The sequence below is a fragment of the Accipiter gentilis genome, chromosome 12 (genome assembly GCF_929443795.1).
Source record: "Accipiter gentilis chromosome 12, bAccGen1.1, whole genome shotgun sequence".
Lineage (NCBI taxonomy): Eukaryota > Metazoa > Chordata > Aves > Accipitriformes > Accipitridae > Astur > Astur gentilis.
In genome coordinates this window covers 12,643,544-12,662,448 of record NC_064891.1, presented here as the reverse complement: position 1 = coordinate 12,662,448, position 18,905 = coordinate 12,643,544, and the positions used below count along the sequence as shown (strand labels likewise).

General features: G+C 40.2%; 1 protein-coding gene across 1 annotated transcript in view; it reads left to right on the top strand.

Annotated features, from left to right (window-relative positions):
* The window catches only part of TNIP3 (TNFAIP3 interacting protein 3), a 67,071-nt gene extending 50,452 nt beyond the window's left edge, over nucleotides 1-16,619 (top strand). Inside the window, exons 10-13 of the mRNA XM_049815572.1 lie at nucleotides 2,321-2,446; nucleotides 4,495-4,655; nucleotides 7,436-7,496; nucleotides 15,947-16,619. Coding sequence (XP_049671529.1) covers nucleotides 2,321-2,446; nucleotides 4,495-4,655; nucleotides 7,436-7,496; nucleotides 15,947-15,988 — 390 coding nt within the window. The 3' untranslated portion in view covers nucleotides 15,989-16,619. The remainder of the gene's footprint in view (nucleotides 1-2,320; nucleotides 2,447-4,494; nucleotides 4,656-7,435; nucleotides 7,497-15,946) is intronic.
* The last annotated feature ends 2,286 nt before the right edge of the window (nucleotides 16,620-18,905 follow it).

Here is an 18,905-nt window from a genome sequence, read left to right as displayed (position 1 = left end):
TTTATTCAATGGGAATAAAATACTTGTTTCTGTCACGTTTGACAGCAGAGCCAGATTTTACTCTCTAATGTAATGCTTGCCACATGCTGGAGAAAAAAATCCTGTAGTTGATTGTACAATAATGAGTTATTTCATTCTACACAATAAAATAGAGTAAACCAATTTTTTTCAGAATTCTCTTGGGGTATCCATTTTATGAATGTCTTTTTCTAGTTGTATAAATCAGTACAGTGAGTCCAGACTTCCTTCTGCACGAAATGGAGCAGAAGGCTCTAGCTGTATGGAGGAGGGACTCTTGGGACAAACAGCGACGTGACAGAGTCTCACCAGAGCTTGGCTGTCATCAGCCCACCCCTGGCCATGACAAAAGAGATGAAGGCATTCATTCCTTGGGATATGCCCCCCTGTTTCTCAGGGTAGCAGAATATACAGCAGAACTGTGACAAAGTGGTTCCCTTGCAGCTTCAGCAAATTGTACAGCTGGGGAGCAGGAGAGAGGTGGGACAGCAGAGAGGGAATTGGGAGAGAAGAAATGAGGAAATACTGAGAGGAGCATGTAGATGGACAGGGGTACAAGAGACCTAGATTTCTGCAAATGACAGCTTTGCCTCTGCTTTGGAGGGTCAGGGGCACGCATGGCTCCTCCAGGCACAGGCTGTGGAGCTGAGTCCCCATGTAGCCACACAGAAGCCTTTGTTCCTTTTACACAGTGTTATTCAGGAACAGGGTTATATCTAGTGGGGGACCATCAGGTCCAAAAAAAAACCTTGCAAAAATTAGCTACAAAAGGCAAGTTGTGAAAATAATTGAAAGCTTTCTGTTGACTTTTTTTTCTTCCCCTGAGGTATTAACATTTCTTTAGTCCTCCTGTGAAGTTATAGTGCTGCTGCTAGCAAAAGGAAAACTGGATCTGTATGATGGGCAGGGCATCAGCCACAGCAAGGAAATTCTTTGGAAATAGACTGTCAGAGGTCTTCAGCGAGCAACCAAGAGGACATGAAAGGACTTCTGAAAGTTCTGGTGGTTGTTCCCACCCCAACATGCTTTTGCTGTTATTTGTCAGTAGAAGTGCCACCAATCTCCGGCTTCTTACCAGGTGGATGCCTGCCCATTATCTGAAGAATTAAGCCAGTCAGCTTAACACAATTTACTGATTTGTGTTTTACTTCTGAATCCATGCGGTAGCTGCCTGTGCCTGGGGTGGTCAGATATTTTTTAATGGGATGAAGCACTATGATTCCTGGTGACATAAAAAGAGCTAAGCCATTGCATCCTTCAGTATTTCAAAGGCAGCTAGCTTATCTTCTAGGAACAGGGTCAAACCTCTGTATTTCGATTTTGAATTGTGTCCATAACATTCCCCTCTTCTTCTACACTGGGGCAAGTAGGTTCTTTGGGCTGCAGTTTGAGAGTATGAATTAGAAGTCCTATATTGCAGACAAAAGGTACATGGGCCAATTATTTTTTCCACATGCAGTTTCTAACATCTGGGGCACAACAGCCTCCTACAGTTTTTTTTTTTTCCACAGTGCTCCAGCCAAGGTCTAAATTCCTTGACAGTGCTGACTAGTCCAAGTCTTCTGGTCATTAATAGGTGACCACAGCTTTGAAGACTATCACTCATTCTGCACGGATTAGTTCTTTGGGCCACACCTTGATTAGACAGGGCAGTGGGTAAGGTAAAGCTGCAGACAACTACGAAAAGGTGTAAAGCAAAGCAGGGTCAAGGCCAGTGGTGTTCAGTGGGCTATAAAAAGGCAGGATGTTGTTTGATGATAGTGGCTCATTGTTAGGTTGGATAAGGTGATAACGTTCTGTCAGACTGCATGCTAGAAGTCAGTTTTTTGTGCTGTGCCAGCACCTCCCATTTCCACCAGAATGCTAACTGCTTGCTATCTGAGATACAAGGGGGAGTTGAAAGTGCTCATAACTGAAGAGAAAACTGGAAAAAAATTTTGATAAAATGTTTGTCCTGCTACTGTTTATCCCTTGAAAAGATCAATGTCTTTTAGTATTTGCTATCTTATTTAAAACTGATATCTGCTAGCCAGCCTTTTAAATTGCAAGGGTCTACAAATACTGAAGCTGTGGACTGTTTCGACTAATGGGTGCCATTGGAGAACAGCCCTTGCTTGTCATTTTGTATTGGTCATAAAAAAGGTGAGGGAAACTTTTGGTTGCAGGATTGTGAAGAGGTGGGATCCCTTTGGAACGCACCCCGCTGCTTGGCCAGTGTTTAAAAGCAACCAAACAACAAAGTGGATGAAAATTTCCATTGTGGCTCTGCTGAAATTCACACACTTGGTCATAATGATTGCAGGTACAAATATACGAAGAAGACTTCAGAAAGGAGAGATCTGACAGAGAAAGACTTAATGAGGAGAAAGAAGCATTGCAGAAAATTAATGAGACATTACAGTCTCAACTGAATAAACTAAACTCTCAGGTATGAGTCAAAACAAAATTGCCATTGCCAACACATGTGTATTTTATTTCTATTTTCTCACTTTCCACACAACCCAAGGCTTTCTGGCTTCTATTAATTGATATTGGATTTTATATGAGGTCACCACCTGGGATGAAATCATTCTGAAGTAATGCAGTAAGAAGATGAGAAATGGTTAGAGATGACTTCCAAATTAAGTAGATGAAGGGAGTATTTATTGCAAAAACTCTTCAAACGTATCATAAAATGGAGGGGGGGGGGGGGGGGGGAACAAAAAGCAAATCCAGACAACTGTTGATTGTTTCACTGGCACTTGATGTAAGAGTTGTAACATCAAACCAACTTTTGAAATAAAAAGCTTCTGTAATTAATCCTGACCTCTGCAGTGGAATTAGAGAGTAATGTTAATATCACTGAGGAAAAAAAATGTCTCCATCCAAATTAGCTGAGCAGCCACTGCAATAGTTTTTTGTTGCAACATCTTTTTTATCTCTTCACAGCAGTGTCAGTATTCTGTTCACAGACATTCAGGAAGCCATAGTAAAATCATGGCATGCAAAACTCTGAGCTTTCTCAATCCCCATTTAAAAATGATGAAATCTCGATGTTTCCTGTCTTGACAAAATTGTGCAATGTTTTAAAAGAATGGCCAATTACCAAAATGTTCTGTAATGATTTATTGTTCTCCCCAGCATTGTTGTGAAACAGAAACTTCAGTATTGGCTTATTGTCAACCAACCCATGCATCAGTACTAGTAGGGTCTTGCAGTGGTATCAGAGGCAAGGTGCTGTCAAGTGTCCCTCACTCCTGTTGGCTTCAGCAGGAGTGGAGAGCAGGTTGGACATCCTGGCTGATGCTGGGCACTGCTGCAGTAAAGCCCCAGATTTGTCAGTGCTTTTATGGGTACTTGGAAGCATTTTGTGCAAACCTAAGAATAGCAATGCCAGAGGGAATGCCATGATTTGCCACTCAGGGCATCCCAGGCATATAGAAATACCTTGGGCAAATCTGCTAGCATTGCATGCAATAACTTTCAGGTATATTTCCCTCACTCACCAGCCCACTCCTGGGTGATTCAGTAAGGTAAAGAAATTTTTTTGTAGGAGACAGAGTACTTAAAGACACCTTCTTCCTATATTTTTGTATTGTCTTGAGACTGTAAAAGACTAAATTTCCTGCACAACCCCAACTGGGCATAGATGCTGTGAGAGCTTCTCACAGCAGTGACAGTGAAGAGGGGGACTACAAATGGGACTAAAAAGCCTTTCCCACTCCTCTCCAGCACTCTGGACCAGGAGAAATGCCAACAGCAGTGCATGTGTACAATATACCCAAAGGGCTGTACAAGTGCTATACAATGTGTATGTACAACTTGATTGTCCCTGCATTGCGTCGACAGTTTACATTACAGATCTTCTTGTTTGTCTCTTCCTGCCTTGGGATTGGATTAAAATTTTGTGAAGGCTTTTAAACATGAGAGGAACCATATAGATTTTTTATTAGTTTGTTTTCTTAAGTCAAATTATTTAGTTGTGACTCATAGAATTATAGAATGTTAATCATCTTTCACCCCTCCTTGCTCTGTCCTTAGGCAAATTACCATTGACTCTGCTGGCACACAGAGGGCCTAAGAAAAGGCAGACCCAAGTCTCATGGCCATCGACTTTGGTCCTTTACCAAAATTATTTTTCTTGTTATGCAAATGCCTGTCCATGTGGTTCTGCTTCAAACTACTGAAAGCTACTGTGTGTAATGAAAATGTTTCTTGAATATAGAAAACACCCAGAAATGTGCTTGCCATATCTTGAAACCTATATTTTCTCACATTAAAAGTGTCAAGACTTCGGTGTGGCACAAGCCAGCTTTCTTAAATAATGTTTTAAATCTTGAACAGTCTGAAGGGGCTAAATGAGCAGCATTGCAAAACATGCTGAGAGGAGAGGGTTTCTTCCCCATTGCTTTTTACTGATGAATTTGTACATGAATATTCTGTTGCTTGTCATATCCCGCTGCTAATGCATTTTTTCTTTTTCTTATTTTTTGACAGACAAAAAACCTAGTACAGCCTGAGAAGCCCAGCTACGCACCTCCGCTCTTCCTCTCACCATGTGTTAATTATGGGAGTTGCGGGTTGGTTCTTCACTATCAAGATCCTCGAGTACATCCAGCATCACACAGGGCACGTGAGCAGCAGCAGCACTCAGTAAGGTTCCCACCATCTCCCATTTCACATGGGCACTGATCTTCTCAAAGCATGGTGAACACTGGAGAATAACCTGGTGCTATCACAGGGCCATCCTCACCAGTAACTAAATCTGTTGTTTCCTAGTTTATTCCAGATCAAGATTTTGTACTGGTTTTAGGATTAGCCCTAGGTCTGGAACAGCCTTGGTGATCTCTGTGCAGTCTCCCTTCCCTTACTATCTGCCTCAAAATGCTGGTTTTCTCTTGATAGTTGTGTTCTTCTCTTCCTTGCTGTTCCAGTGTCTTCAGTACTGAATTGCACAGAGTCCTGCTTCTGGGGCAGGCAGACAAGCTGTTGGCAGGCTTCACAACATTGTTATTAAACTGTAAGGGTGAAATCCCAGGTGCTGTTGCTTGTACCCAGTAGTGTCTTCCCTCTGGTACACTGCTGTGAAATGGGATTACATGATGAATAAGGTTCTACTGATGTTGAGGCACTGTGGCTGTGAATGCTTTAGGAATGCAATTTTTCCTAAGCAAGCCTTTGTATTGCAAAAAAAATCCAAAAAACCCCAACAACAAAACAAAATCCAGACGTCGAAGTTATATCTGAGTGTGGCTAACACAATGGCAAATTTGCCTTTTTTCATGGCACATAACAGCGTCCTGTCTTCCTCAGCATGAAGAATAGCTTTGCACTAGGGCACATTATGTGAGGAGTTATCTATTTCAGGGAAAATACTGCTTTAGAGAATGATATTTTTGAAGTGCTTTGGGTTATCTAAGAGGGCTGTGCTTGTTCAAATCTAGTGAGAAAGTATTTAAATGTGGTGAATGTCATTTTAAATACACAATATCTGTTTCTGGCTATAAAGCTGTCACATATGGAAAGATGCTCATTATTTGAGAAATTATAGCCAAATTTTTGCAAAACATATAAGGCTTTCAGACTGTAGAAATCCAGCGGAAAAGCTGTGGTCAAACAAGTCATTTCTATGCTTCATGAGTGTGCTTATCTGCCTATTTATCAGAGTTGGAAGTATTGCAGAATGTTTTTCACTGCAATTTGGACACTGTCCCAGATCACTTTGGCTCTTCTCCCTGAACTTCCATCATCTGGGTTTCTAATTCTGTGAGGGATCACTGGGTTTACAACTTTGCCATTCCTGCTGGAGCAACGGGGTCAGTTTGACTGGTTGCTTTGTAACTCCCAGTTTCATTCTGAGTTTTCTTTGAAATTCTTTGTCTGTGTGAGTGCAGCGTTGCTGCTCTGAGCTTTTGATACCTCCCTGAGCAATTTGTTTAGCAATGAAGAAAGGTGTTAGAATTTAATGAGTGTCCTGAGTTGACGTACGTAAATCCTGTGAGTTTAGTCTGTGCTTTTGCTTTTTTATTCTTTTTATATCCTGCACCTTTTTGTTCCTTTTTACATTGTTAGTAGAAACATTTTGTTTAGTCTGACATGAAATGCACCTCTTGTTTCTGAAATTCATTCAAGTTTGCATAGTGTAAGTACATATGAAAGAGAAGAGTAGATCAGAGAACAGAAAATTCAACAGAAACTCAAAAAAGCAATGCACATAAGTGTATTTTGAGCCATCAGTGGAAAAACTACCTGTGCTTAACGCAAAGCAGAGTCTTGCTTTCTATCAAAGCCTATTTTGTTTGCCCACAAACACAGAATTAATTAATAATTTCTGTGGATGGTATAATTAAGTGAAGATAGGATAGCTCCTTTTTTCCTGACAGTGTATGAGAGTGATTACTGCTATGTAACTACAAATGACAGCACACAGAAAAGTTACATCTATTTTCTGTATCTACAGCTTCATCCTGCTATTTTAATTGAGGCAAAACTTCTTTAGAAGTCTATGAAATGTCTTCTCTACAAGTTGAAATCTGTAAGAGTCTCCTTGGGACTATTCAGGATTTTGTCAGAGTAATTTCTGCAAAACAAGAATTATTTTCTGAGTTTAACTAATTTGAAGTAGTAATTACCTGGAATTTGACAAGCTTGCATGTACTACTTGAACCAGGTAGACAGCTTAATACAGCTTCAACTGAGACGTCTGGTCCCAAAATTGTTTTCTCTAGTGGTAATTTGCTACTCATTTACCACAGTGTGTGGTATAAACTATAATGCACTATTTATTTCTTCCAGGATTTCCCTGGACAAAACTATGTTTGCATGGGACATAACCTTCCTAATACTTCATCTTATAAGAAAGATGGGAATTTTTCCCGTCCCACAGTATTTTCAAGAAGTAATTTGGTAACAGCTAATGTTATAGTAACACTAATACTAACCTGTGGGGAAGGGAGGAGGGGAGAGAACTTTATTAAATGGGTTATTCCTGTCACACAAAAACATATTACAGATGTTACATGTATTCAAAGTGGAACAGCTTCACCTGTCAGATCGATGTGTACCAGGTTTTTCTGGGGTTCTTTAGTACAGAGAACATGATGCCTGCTAGTATCTTCTAGTGCACTTTATTCCTTAGTCCTTTTAAAATCTGAGTTGTTTCTGTTAATGTTTCTTTTGATTTGTGGGATCTAGAAAGGTTTTCACCAATATTTCTAATGAGTGCAGCATCTAAACCACGTCATAAAAAAGGAAGCAAGCTGAAAGACTCGATCAGTGGAAATATAAAGCTAAATATAAGATTTTTTTTGTAAACTACTTTCATATAACTAATAAAAAACTTCACAGCACAATTATATTTTTATCATGTCACTATTCTTTTGTTTGAAGTGTCTATGAAGTCCATATTGCTGTAATAATGTTTTATTGTTCTGTGCAGCCAGACTATCAGTGGTATGTTCCTGACCAGTTTCCGCCAGATGTGCAGCACAAGGCAAATGGTAAGACAACAGCTGTACAGAGCATAATATACTTTTTAAAATGGGGGCCTTTGAGGGATGTAGAGTAAACTTTCCTATTTATCTGTTGAGTGCTTATGTGACAGCTTTGCCTCAGAGAGCTGAGGTTGGTGTATGTGCAACACAGGTGAGGTTTCTAATGTAATACCATCTACATTACGGCTTTCAGCTTCATTGCAACTTGTAAGATGTCTCTATTACACATTATAGGATCACACACTTGCCTCATTAAATGCCTAGTAACAGTCCTAAAGAAAAGATATCCTCAGAGTTGTCCTTAGAGCTTCTGTTGCTCCAACTAAGATAAAATTTAATGGTGTGCCGAACCTAGGGGCCAAGACGGGCCAGATTTTAGAAGACCTTGGTAACGAAGTACAGGCTTTAGGATGTTGTTTCACCTTAAAGGCAAAATGCCCATTGCTGTTCTTGATCTGCTCTGATAGTTCAAGGTGGCAGGTCTGAAAATAAAACCATGTAAATGGACAAAGTGAAGTAGTTGCCAAAGTGTTGGTGCAAACTATCTTTTGGAAACCAGGAGGAGTATTTAATATTCATACCTGGATTTGAAATCATGCCAAGTTCCTGGGTGTTTCAAAGTACTTGTTTCAGACCACTCAAAAGATGGATGCCAGAGAGCACAAGGAAGAAGGGACATTGTTCTGGGTGGGAATCTGCCCCTCCGGATTTTTCCTTCAGAAACTCCCCTAAACCACCCCTTTTCTCTCAAAAGTGGTTGAGAATTACGGCACCTAAAGTTTTGTGTTTTGCTCTGTTCTCATGTCTTGTGTCCTTTTTGTAGAGATACCATCTCAGATGCATGATAGATCATCCTGTGCTGCAGGGGGACCAGCAAAGTTTGCTGGTGTACACTGCAGGAGTGTTTGTGCTTCATGTATCTACCATTTCACAGTGTGAGTGGGTACCATACGGGGTGGCAGGGACTCATCACCAAATGCTGTTTTGTAACATCTAGAAGAAGATGATGGTTACAGAGGAACTATTCCATTATTTATTGTTGTCCACATTTGCACAGAAGAGAGGGTAGGGTGGGAACGTAGCTCACTGAAATGGAGGATGAGCTTGCCATAATTACATGGCAACTGTTTGGAGGGTTCTGATGTGGTTGTAGGGAAAGTAGTGCTGTGACTGCAAGAGAGGACAGGAGATTAATTTTGTAGTTCCTCCCACTTAAACTCAAAGTGATTTATTGCACTAGAGAATACAGGGAGGATGTTTATAACAGTGAATGAAACAAGTCCGGCCACCAACTGCAGCTGTGGTCCAGGGCAGTACATGTAGGGGATCTGAAGAAAGAGAATTCTTCTTTTACTCTGCCTGATTATATGACTGGACTTCTGGCTCCCTGAAAAAACTTTTTTAAAAATCCATGCTCTGTCCTTCTTATTACTGTTCCTTGTCCAGAACATCCAAATACCTCCTTCTCAATGGGACAGTGAGTGGGACACTTGAAGACTTTTCCCTTCCCTTTTTTTTTCAGTCCCCATAAAGAGGAATTCTCATGAGTCCCATTACAGCTCTGTGTAGGATGTCTGCTTTAACATCTCTGGGGCTCTTATTGTTTTTATCTTTGCTGATAAAACAAAGATTATTTTATTATCCATTGATCACAGAGAAGTCCAACTTCTACTATCAGTTAAAAGGCACTAGCCTGGGTTTATGTATAATATATAGTCACCTATATTAAATCTGCATTTAAGTATTTTGAGAAAGGTTTCAAAGATAGAAACTCCAAGAATACATGATGAAAGGATTCTTGATGTTTCAATTTCTTTGTTCTGTTTTGTAGGAGTGAGAATTACAATGGTGAGTTTAAATGAGCTAGTATGTGCAGCAGCATTCCCGAGTCTCAGTTCTCATCTTTCATTTCCTCATTAGGTGATAAACTGACCAATAAATCTTTTCTCTTCTGAGATAGGGCTTCATTATAGAAAAACAAAACAGCAGTACAGCAACTTTTAGGTGTGAGGCAGTTTCCTTTAGGAATGCTATTTCAGTAGATTGATGTTTCTAGGGAAAACCCTTAAGTTTTCCTTAACTGAACAAATTTTCCTTTGACACTGGGTATTTTTTCTGAAGGAATAATTAAAAAATACAGGTCACAGGTTGTAACTTTAGAACTGAACACAAGTGAATTGAATCAGGAAACTGTTTTTTTTTTTAAAAAAAAAGCCTGTTTTAAAGATATCTGAAATCTATGAGAGTCTCTACATCAACTCTAACTAGATTGCTATAATGTCATCAGGACTGCAAAAGCATATTGTCACTGAGGAGGAATTATTAATTTTTTCTGCAGTTTTGTACAGTTGTACCTAGATTGTGTTTTCCTCCCTCTCTCCCCTCCTTTGTGAGGAAGTTATCTGCACCCAGTGTGCTTTGGCATTTGACTTAGCTTCTCCAGGTCCTTCTGTAACCAGCCATAATCTCATGTTTTCTGCATCTCGTGTAACCATATCTGTATTTTTTCTTCTGACTGGCACCACTTTTCTTAGCTGCTCCCCTATTCAAAGAAGGCTATCTTAAATGACTGCTGCCTCTATGAAGCCTAGTTTGTCTCTCTTTTTTTTCTGTAAGATACACATCTTTGCCTGTATCTACAGAAATAGGATAATCACTGAAATATTTGTTAATTTTTTTTTTTAAATTGGCTACAGAAATTTGATCAATCCTTTTTGATCCTATTTTCCAAAGTTTCTACTCCAGTCTGTTATTTTCCCCACAGATCTATGTTTTGGTAGTTGGCAGAAGATCACTTAGGCACAAGTCTGAGGAGTAATATTGCCTCCAGCAATATTCATGGTAGCATGATGGCTTGGATCTGGCACTTTTTGATTTGAGGCCTTTCTAATTAGCCCGGAAATAACTTCGTCAGAATATGGGAAGGATGAGAAGAATAGGGAGGCAAAATGAGAAAAAAAAACCCAAACCATAACCAAACTCAAAAAAACCTGTTCTTTTTTCCATTAAGCCTTTCTTTCCAAAATGAGAATGAACAAGAGATGTTCCACAGTAGCAAAGATAATGGTAATTATCTAAATGAAATCCTTGCAATTTAGCTTTATGAAGAGAGTAAAGCTAAGGGGATCTGCTAAGATTACAGCTATGAAGTATGGCTTTATGCAAAAACCTTATGTGCCTCTTCAGAGTTTGGAGTAATGAACGCCACTTGTTAGTTAATCAGGGCTACATCAGCTCCCTCTTTCCCAAGAAATTTGTCAGTTAAGTGAGGTTGAGCAATGTGCTTGAGCCTTCCTCAGTTCTTTGACTAAAACACCTCAGAGCTACCGTACACTTCTTGTTGGTGAAGTAATCTGTGTCTCTCTGTATTTTGCAGCTGGACTATCTAGGGGCCATTTAAGGATTTAATCCTACTGAAAAGAGCTTAAGTTTGTTTTAGTGACCTACCTTTCTCTTTTACAGCTAAGTATCTATGGACCAGATAAGAATCTGGATGAAGAGAAGGGTCTTGTAGCCCTTGTGGTGCACAAGGCTGAAGTTGCTCTGTAGAAACAGACAGTTACTTGCAGAGTTGCCACAGGCTGGCTGCTGTGGCTTGAGAGACCAGTCCTCAGCCTTGAAATCACATCAGCATGCCCTTGAACGAAGAGTTCAGAGTGTGATGCAACAGCATGCTTGAGTATCTTATCCCTGCCTTGGTTCATGTAGGGCATGGAAATGTGATGATAGGCATGTGTGTGTATGAATAAGTGCAGGTGACCAAACACAGCTAGCAATCCTAGTATGTGTGTTTGATTGCATTTACTTAACATTTTTACTTCTCTGTGTGCCTGAGTAAGTAAAATAAAAAGTACTAGCTGTATGTAGACATTCTGGCATCCAGAAAGGGATTCTGTGGATAAGACTTGGCCTTTCTTTATATTTTTGATTCAGTAGCCAAGATTTAAATTATTTTATCAATTTTTTTATTTTTTTTTTTATTTGTCCACAGTTGCCCACAGTTATTGTTGAATTGCCTTCTTTAACCAGAAGTTGATGATCCCCCCTGGCTCCATAAAGCCACTTAACTTGTTTTTAAAGATATGTCTCTGGCTTTAGGGAGTTTACTTAAAAGTTAACAAAGAACCATTCAGGCCACTCTGGCTTTGGGACCCTAGAAACGGTTTTAGTAGGCTTCATAGGTTAAAAAAACACAGCCTCTCCACTGGTAAGTATGGAGACAACTTTGACTTGCCAGGGGTTGCATTGGACAGTGAAGAATTACTAACCACATAAAATATAATTTTCCCAAAAGGATGGGAAAAAAACGCTATCCTTGATGATATGTTTAGTGAGTTGATGTATTCCACACCCTTGCACGGTCGCAGTGCAACAGGTACTAAAGGCATGCCCATGGTTTGGGGTGGCTTTCATGCCAGGCTGCGCTGCAGGATGCAGTTGCCTGCCACCTGTATGTCTGCATGGCCACAAGAAGGTGAGGGTTTAACCTGGTTCCTCTCCTCCTGCTCTTTCATGCTGCAATCTCAAGAGTTCAGTTTTCCACACCACCACTGAGATCTGAACTGAATCCAGAAGTATTCAACAGGCGGTTTGTAAATAGGAGGGTGTGGGCTGTATTCAGGTTTATTGGTCTGATTTTACTAGTATTTTCTTCCCATTTGTATCCAGAAAGTTTCATGTTGCACCTCTTGTTAAACTGCTTAAAAACTCAGATAACTCATACCAGAGTTCAGCTTGTCTGTGAACATAAGTATTTCTTCTCCATATCTTCCCAAACATGAAATACTCCAGCTGAAAGCAGTCAGGGCGAAGAGATGGATAGGAACGTTTTGTGCCCAGCCGTGCTCCGTAGGTGGGCTGCAATGGAGATCAGGCTGCCAGGGAAAGACCACTCAGGTAGTACTCACAGGGCGACCACCTGTCTGCAAAGCAGGATTAAGGGAAATCATCAGGCTGCCAAAAAAGCAAAGGTATTTCCTTGAAGGTCACAATAAAGAGAGAAGGGCAATGTGGAAAGGTAGGCAATGTGAGGAAGGTAGGGATTAAGGAAGATGATGAGATGAGATGTTGTCTCACTGCACCGGCAATATATTTACAAGAGAATAACGCTTCCTGCCTGCCTCTGGGCTGGTCGCTCCCAAGGTACTTTGCTGTGCAGAAAGCCTCGTCCTAAACTGTGCTTAAATTTTTCCACCTTAGCCTTGTTTGACCAGCAACCCTGCCTTTAGAGAGACATTAGCCCCTAAGTCTCTCCATGCTCTGTCAGTTGATGTTCCTGGAACAGGTTTCTGATCTTTTTGTTCTTGGTTGTGGGTTTGGGCAGTTTTGTTGGTTGGGGGTTTTTTTTGTTGGGTTTTTTTTTTTCATTTTAAGGAGCAAGGCAGAAAGATTTCCAGCAAGTGTACTTAATGTCACTTTATTTGGCAAGCAGTGTTGACTTCCTTATCCAACTGTGCAAAATTGAAAAGACAGTTGGAAAAAAGATTGATTTTGGAGATTTTCCCTGAACCCAGTTTTTTAATGAAAAATTCTCTGGAAAAGAGGTTTATTGCTCAAAGCCTCCTCAGAGCAAGAACCCTTTCGCATGCCACAACTGCTGGCATGTATTGCCTTTTTCACTTCCAAAATTAATCCTACTGTATTTGTTTTCTTGGCAGAAAGATTCTCAGTACATGTATTTAAGAACCCCGGTTACCCCTTCAGAACATCAGATACAACTACCGGATTTCTTTGACCTAAACTGTACATTTTTATTTTGGATCCGGTTATGCCAGGCATAGGGAGAAGCCAAAACGTAGCCCTTCACCTACACCTCAGTTCAAGGGTGAAGCTCTGGAGGCTTGTGGGAGAGGGAAGAGCAGCTGGTCACCACCTCATCTTGGCATGCCTAGGGAAAGCAGAAATCAACCTGCAGAGCCCTAAGGATGCCCAAATGAGCACATGAAGAAGCGTGATGTGTCCGCTTACTTTCATTATAATATCATCTCTTGTTCCCTTCCACACTCTGCTGCTTTCCAGATTTTTGCCCTCAAGGTACCTACTTGGCTGCTAATGTTGTTATAATTACAGCTATTTTGAAGAAGAGGAGGGAGAAGTGTGGTTTTTTCCACTGAAAATAATGACATCTGTAGGGATTGGGGGGGGAACTGAAAAATGGATTTGTGGAGGTCTTCAATGAAAACCAGACAGAAAAAAAGTCAATTAACTGACATCTTAATTTTCCTGGAAAAAATCCCGGACCCTAAATATTTTTGGTATTAGCCTGTCCTCAGTGCATACATTACATTAGAGATTATCAGTGCTCCCAACTAGTCAAGACAGATTTAATTAGCAGCTTGCCATCCCCACTGGGAATGAAAATGTGATTATTTTCAGGATTTTTACTGATACAGCTTGATTTCTGCTACTGCAATGTGACAAAAAGGCCATTAGCACACCTTTAATTTCTAACTCCAGAACATGAGAAGTTGCCTTTTTTAGAAAGGTATTGCTTTTAAAAGCCCACTTGAGCTAAATACTACAGAATGTGTTGTAGTTTTTCAGAGTACTGGGCAGAAAAGTCTCATGTGAAGAGGAGCAAGATATATAATTTCAGCAGCTGCATGATTTGATAATTTTATTTCCATGAAACAATGTATCGGGGTTTGTCATTCAGTACCCCTTAGATTTTAAATGGCTTCACACACACTGGCTTTTTTTTTTTTTCCTTTGAAAATGAAACATAGGGAAGAATCAAGGCATTTAAGGGAACTTGCCTGAAAGGGGATGTCAATGGTGGTTTTCTGGTGATAGGTGACGTGGTGGCTTTTTTGATTAAATCATTCTCTTTCCTGGTGACTTGATGAAGCATCCATCTGCTGTCTGGAAACATCCTTAGTTCCTCATTGATCATCTAAGGAAGCAATGTAAAAATTCATTCCATGCCATTTGCTTGATAAAGTAGCAGCCAAGCGCTACCTACTCTCATTACATGGAGTCCATCTTCTTTTGCCTGTTGTATGTGTGTTAAATGTAAAAGTACTCAGTGCTGGGCTCTGAAGCCTGCTCATACTGTGAAATATCCAAAAGTTTTTTTCTGAATGGTTAATGCCATCCTAGGTGAGAGACACTTTGTTGAGAACGACATGTTATATCATGTTTGCCTTTCTTCTGTGGCAGACCGTGCCTGCAATGCTGTGGTATCTGCTCGTTTGCACTAGCTGGGCAAGAACTTTAGGAGCCAAAAGCATCTTGGCATAAGCAGGGTGACCTCATTGTGTCCCAGTGGGACTCGGGACTGGGAAGGAACAAAAAAAATTTAATTACATCCCCACTGTATAGCTGCCTGAGGTGTTTGAATATCCAAGTCCTCTCTTTTTTTTTTTTCTTTTTTTTTTTTCCAAATTGTGTTGTTATATGAATACCAACATTTGATGTGAAGCTTGGAAACACATTTCTTGTTAGAAGTGTTTTGTTCCACCGTCTTTGTGGACACCACCCCCCCCAAATAGGGGACTATTTGCATTAAATGAAATAAACACACAAATATCTTTAATTATCTATCTAGCACAAAGAACCAGTTTTCTAATTGTCCTTCTTCCTGGCTTTTGTGAACAAATAACATGAATTTTAGCTCTGATACTACCTACAAGGAAAACGTGTCACCAAAATTGATGATTCACGGTACTGCCGCTTGCTACAAATGTGGACCTTTTGGATCAAGTTTTCTTTCACGTACATTTGGATATCATCAGCACTGTGGGTTTGGAAGTGAATGATGGGGTTACTGTGTAGCAGCTGCAGTGCAATTCTCCTAGGCAAATTCAAAACCCTGCTGGAAATATTTCACTCAATGTTTCTCTTGTAAGCAAAATACCGTGTGCACTTGCGTGTGTGCTACTAGTGATGTGCTACAGCATTTCCAGAATCTTTTGAAACTTCAGGAAGGAAGCATGTGTTACACCAGCAGTAGTGTATTTCCTTTCTTCAATTTTATTTTGTTTTCCTAGCTCGAGTGTGTTACTATCAAACACATCTTTGAACCACAGACACCTACTTAGCTGTAGGTACTACTATCTAATTCTTCCCTCTGCCATACTTACCTACTCTCTTGGGTGCACCTAGTGCTAATGTATACCTATGAGCACTGCTGAATGTCAGCTGTTCTTTTTAGAGGTCTAGAAAGATTTTACATGGGGGCTTTAAGTTACTAGACCCTACTGTTTGCTCCATATCTGCAATCAGGACTAGATGGAAGTCGAGAGAGAGAGAGGCTACTAGTGTGCTGTATGGTACCCCTAACCTCTTTTGTTTCTTCACACTGTCATTTGTGTTGGATTGATTACAGGCTTGTAACGATGTACAGTATTGGCTCCAGGGGTGGTGGTGGTGTATGTGTTACAAAATAGAAGGAAATTAATCATAAGCAAGTTGTATTTCTCAATGTCAAAATAATTCCTATTGATATACTTTTGCAGACTCATCCTCGGAGAAGGGAGCCCATCGCTGACAGCCTATAACCTGTAGAATCGTAGACCAAATGCTGCAAGCTACTTTTGCAACTTCATTATTCTGTTTCATTCTGGGGGTTTTTTCCCCTAGCTCCTTATCTCCTCAGTGCATGTTATTTATGCCTGGTGAAATAGCTGCAAGGACAATAGAAAAGCAGATCATACAGGCTAGTGATCCTCAGGATCCAGTTAAACTCTGCTGGGAAGCGTTATTGCCCTTTGTTCTGAAGATGCTGTTTGTGCTGCCTATGAGAATCTGTTAAAAAGCCTTATGAGAAAAGATGCAGCTATTGCTGGGGATTCAGAGACAGTCACATCTGGTTTGAATTCAAGAGCTTATAAGCCCGGTAGTGTTGTGATTTTTTTTTTGTTTGAGAATTATAGTCTTTTTTATTTGATTCCAGGGAATGATTTGTTGATATACCATCTTGAACTCTGTACTCTTTTTCTTGGTTGTTTGTTAAAAAGGAAATCTGCTTTGCTGTTGTAACAAATTTGTGTTAATTGTAAGCAGGGTACCACTGATGCCAGGCCAGGTAGAAGGTGCCTACTCCCCTTTTTGAGTCAAGGCCAGCTCTCCTTTTGTTTTGGCTCCAGAATTATATGAAAAATGTAATCACAGTTTTTTTCTGTGTGTACTTACTTGTATCAGAAGAACTTTAGTAGAAATATTTAATGGGTTTAACTTCTACATGAAAATGGCTTTATATTTCCAAGTGATTCTTGTAATGAATCTGAACATCATTGTGTTAACCTCTAATCTGAGAATAAATCCTGGCTTTTAAAATGAAATTGTATTTGGACCGTGAATTTTTTTCAGAAAATTGTGGTGTTCAGCAAACATTACTTGATAATCTACTTGCAGGCTTGTCTCTTCCCTTCAGGCTTTTAAGAGGGCAGCTGTTGGGAGACAGGTACATGAACCTGCTGGGATCCCACCTGAAAGAAGGAATTGAGATTTTCGCACCATAAGGCCCCATGAGATGTCCTGTGTGCTTTCCTTATAGCTCAGAAGCAGTTAATGTGAGTTTTAAGTTCCCACGCAAACAGCTTTTTGAGCTGTACAAAGACAGTCTCATCAGTTACGAGACCGCCTGCCTGTGTCATTTCTGCTTTTAGAACAGGTATTTCCATTCCCATCAATATACAAAGGCCTGTGCATTAAAATAATAACCTTGCAGGATTAAACATGTTCAGCATTTGATTTTGGACACAATGGGGAACGGTCCATGGGAAAGGACTTTTCTGCTGTTATATTTTACAATGATGCTGCTTTTGCCTACATGGATCAAAGAAATGACACTCCTAATACAGACTCAGGAAGAACATGAGCAAAGCACTGAGCAAACCAGCCTCTGCAGAGAAATTGCTTTTTCATGAACTATTGAAAATTAGAGTTTGACTGCAACTTTAGCTACAGAATAAACTCCCGAGTCTCTGTTAGAGAGAGACGAGTTTTTATCTCTGCATGAATTTGGAGCTGGCTTACAGACACTGTAGCAGCAGATAGTTTAACCAGCAAACAATATAACCGCACAACTCCTGATTAGTGATTTGGCTAATAAGGGTGAGATCATGGAAAATGCTAATGCGGTGCCTTCGGAAAATCCAATTATAATGTAACCTAATTCAATGCGAGCTCTCAGCAGGTGACCAGTGCTATGGGCAGAGTACCCTGCACTCAAAGATGTTGTGAATCCTCAAAACAGACAAGCTTCTGTGTCGTTGGTGTGGGAGGCAACAAACCCCCGTTTCATTCATTTCCAGTGTTTTCCCCAACTTACCACGAAGGTTTGTGCCTTCCATTTGTGGCGCTTAACTCATTATCTGACAACTTGTGCAAGCATTATCTGGCCCAAGCTGATGATTCAACACCACCCATTCACAGTAGGAAAATAGAGTTTGCAGGGCTATCTTTTTTTTCCCTGTGTAGTCATGGGTTTTTAATGTTTGGCTGGCTTGGGCACAAGACTGTAAACCTTGACTCACACAGATGCTAATCACATGAAGTGTGGGGTATTCCTTGTATTATATGATGGAGAATTTTTATCTTTCAAAATACATATAAAATGCCTGTACAGTTGATTTTCCTCTTGATTTTCTTGTAATGATGTATGTTTCCCAAATGCAGGTGCTGTCATCTATTTGAATTAGCATTGTCAGACTCAAACACCCCCAAAGGATACGCTTTCTGTAGTGACCCAGACAAGTTTGAGGGGGTGAGTTATTTTAGTTAAAATCAATCATAGTACTCATAACAGGCGTTTTTCCTTCCTTGAGCTTTGCTGAAACTGGGTATCAGCACTCCTAGTTCTTCCTCTGGCCTTTTAAAGAATGTTCTGGCATTTCCCAGTCTTTGTTACATATTTTATTTTCCATCTGATTCTTTCTATTTAGCTTTCTTTGATATTTTTGAGTATCAGTAGTGAGTGGACCAGTTTCTCAGTAAGGGCTACTGCATTTGTGAAAGGCCTTTTCTTTTTTCCTTCCTTTTCTTGTAGGGACTGCTCAGGGTTTGGGAATATTGGAATTATTATGCACATTGCAAGAGGAGCAATTCATATACAGAGAGTAACTTTCTTTTCATACTGGACCAGGCACTTATGTGAATACCCAAACCTGTAACAGCAGTAATGAACTACACTTGTGGTTTCTGCCCCACGATTTCCTCTCTCACAGTGGCTTGGGGAAACAAGCATAAAGTGATTTTCTGTCAAAACTTCTCAGCAGTTTAAGGGGATGTTTTCCCTCATCCAGCAGAAAGACCAGTGTGACCTGGCCATGTTTGTCCTGCATCAGTGCTGGCCAGTCTGCCCACCAGACGAGATGTATCAGGAGCGCTTGACTTGTATCCCTGTGTGACCGACTCAACTGCCATATTAAAAATACTTACAAGGTGATGAAATTTTAGGTATATGATAAGGAA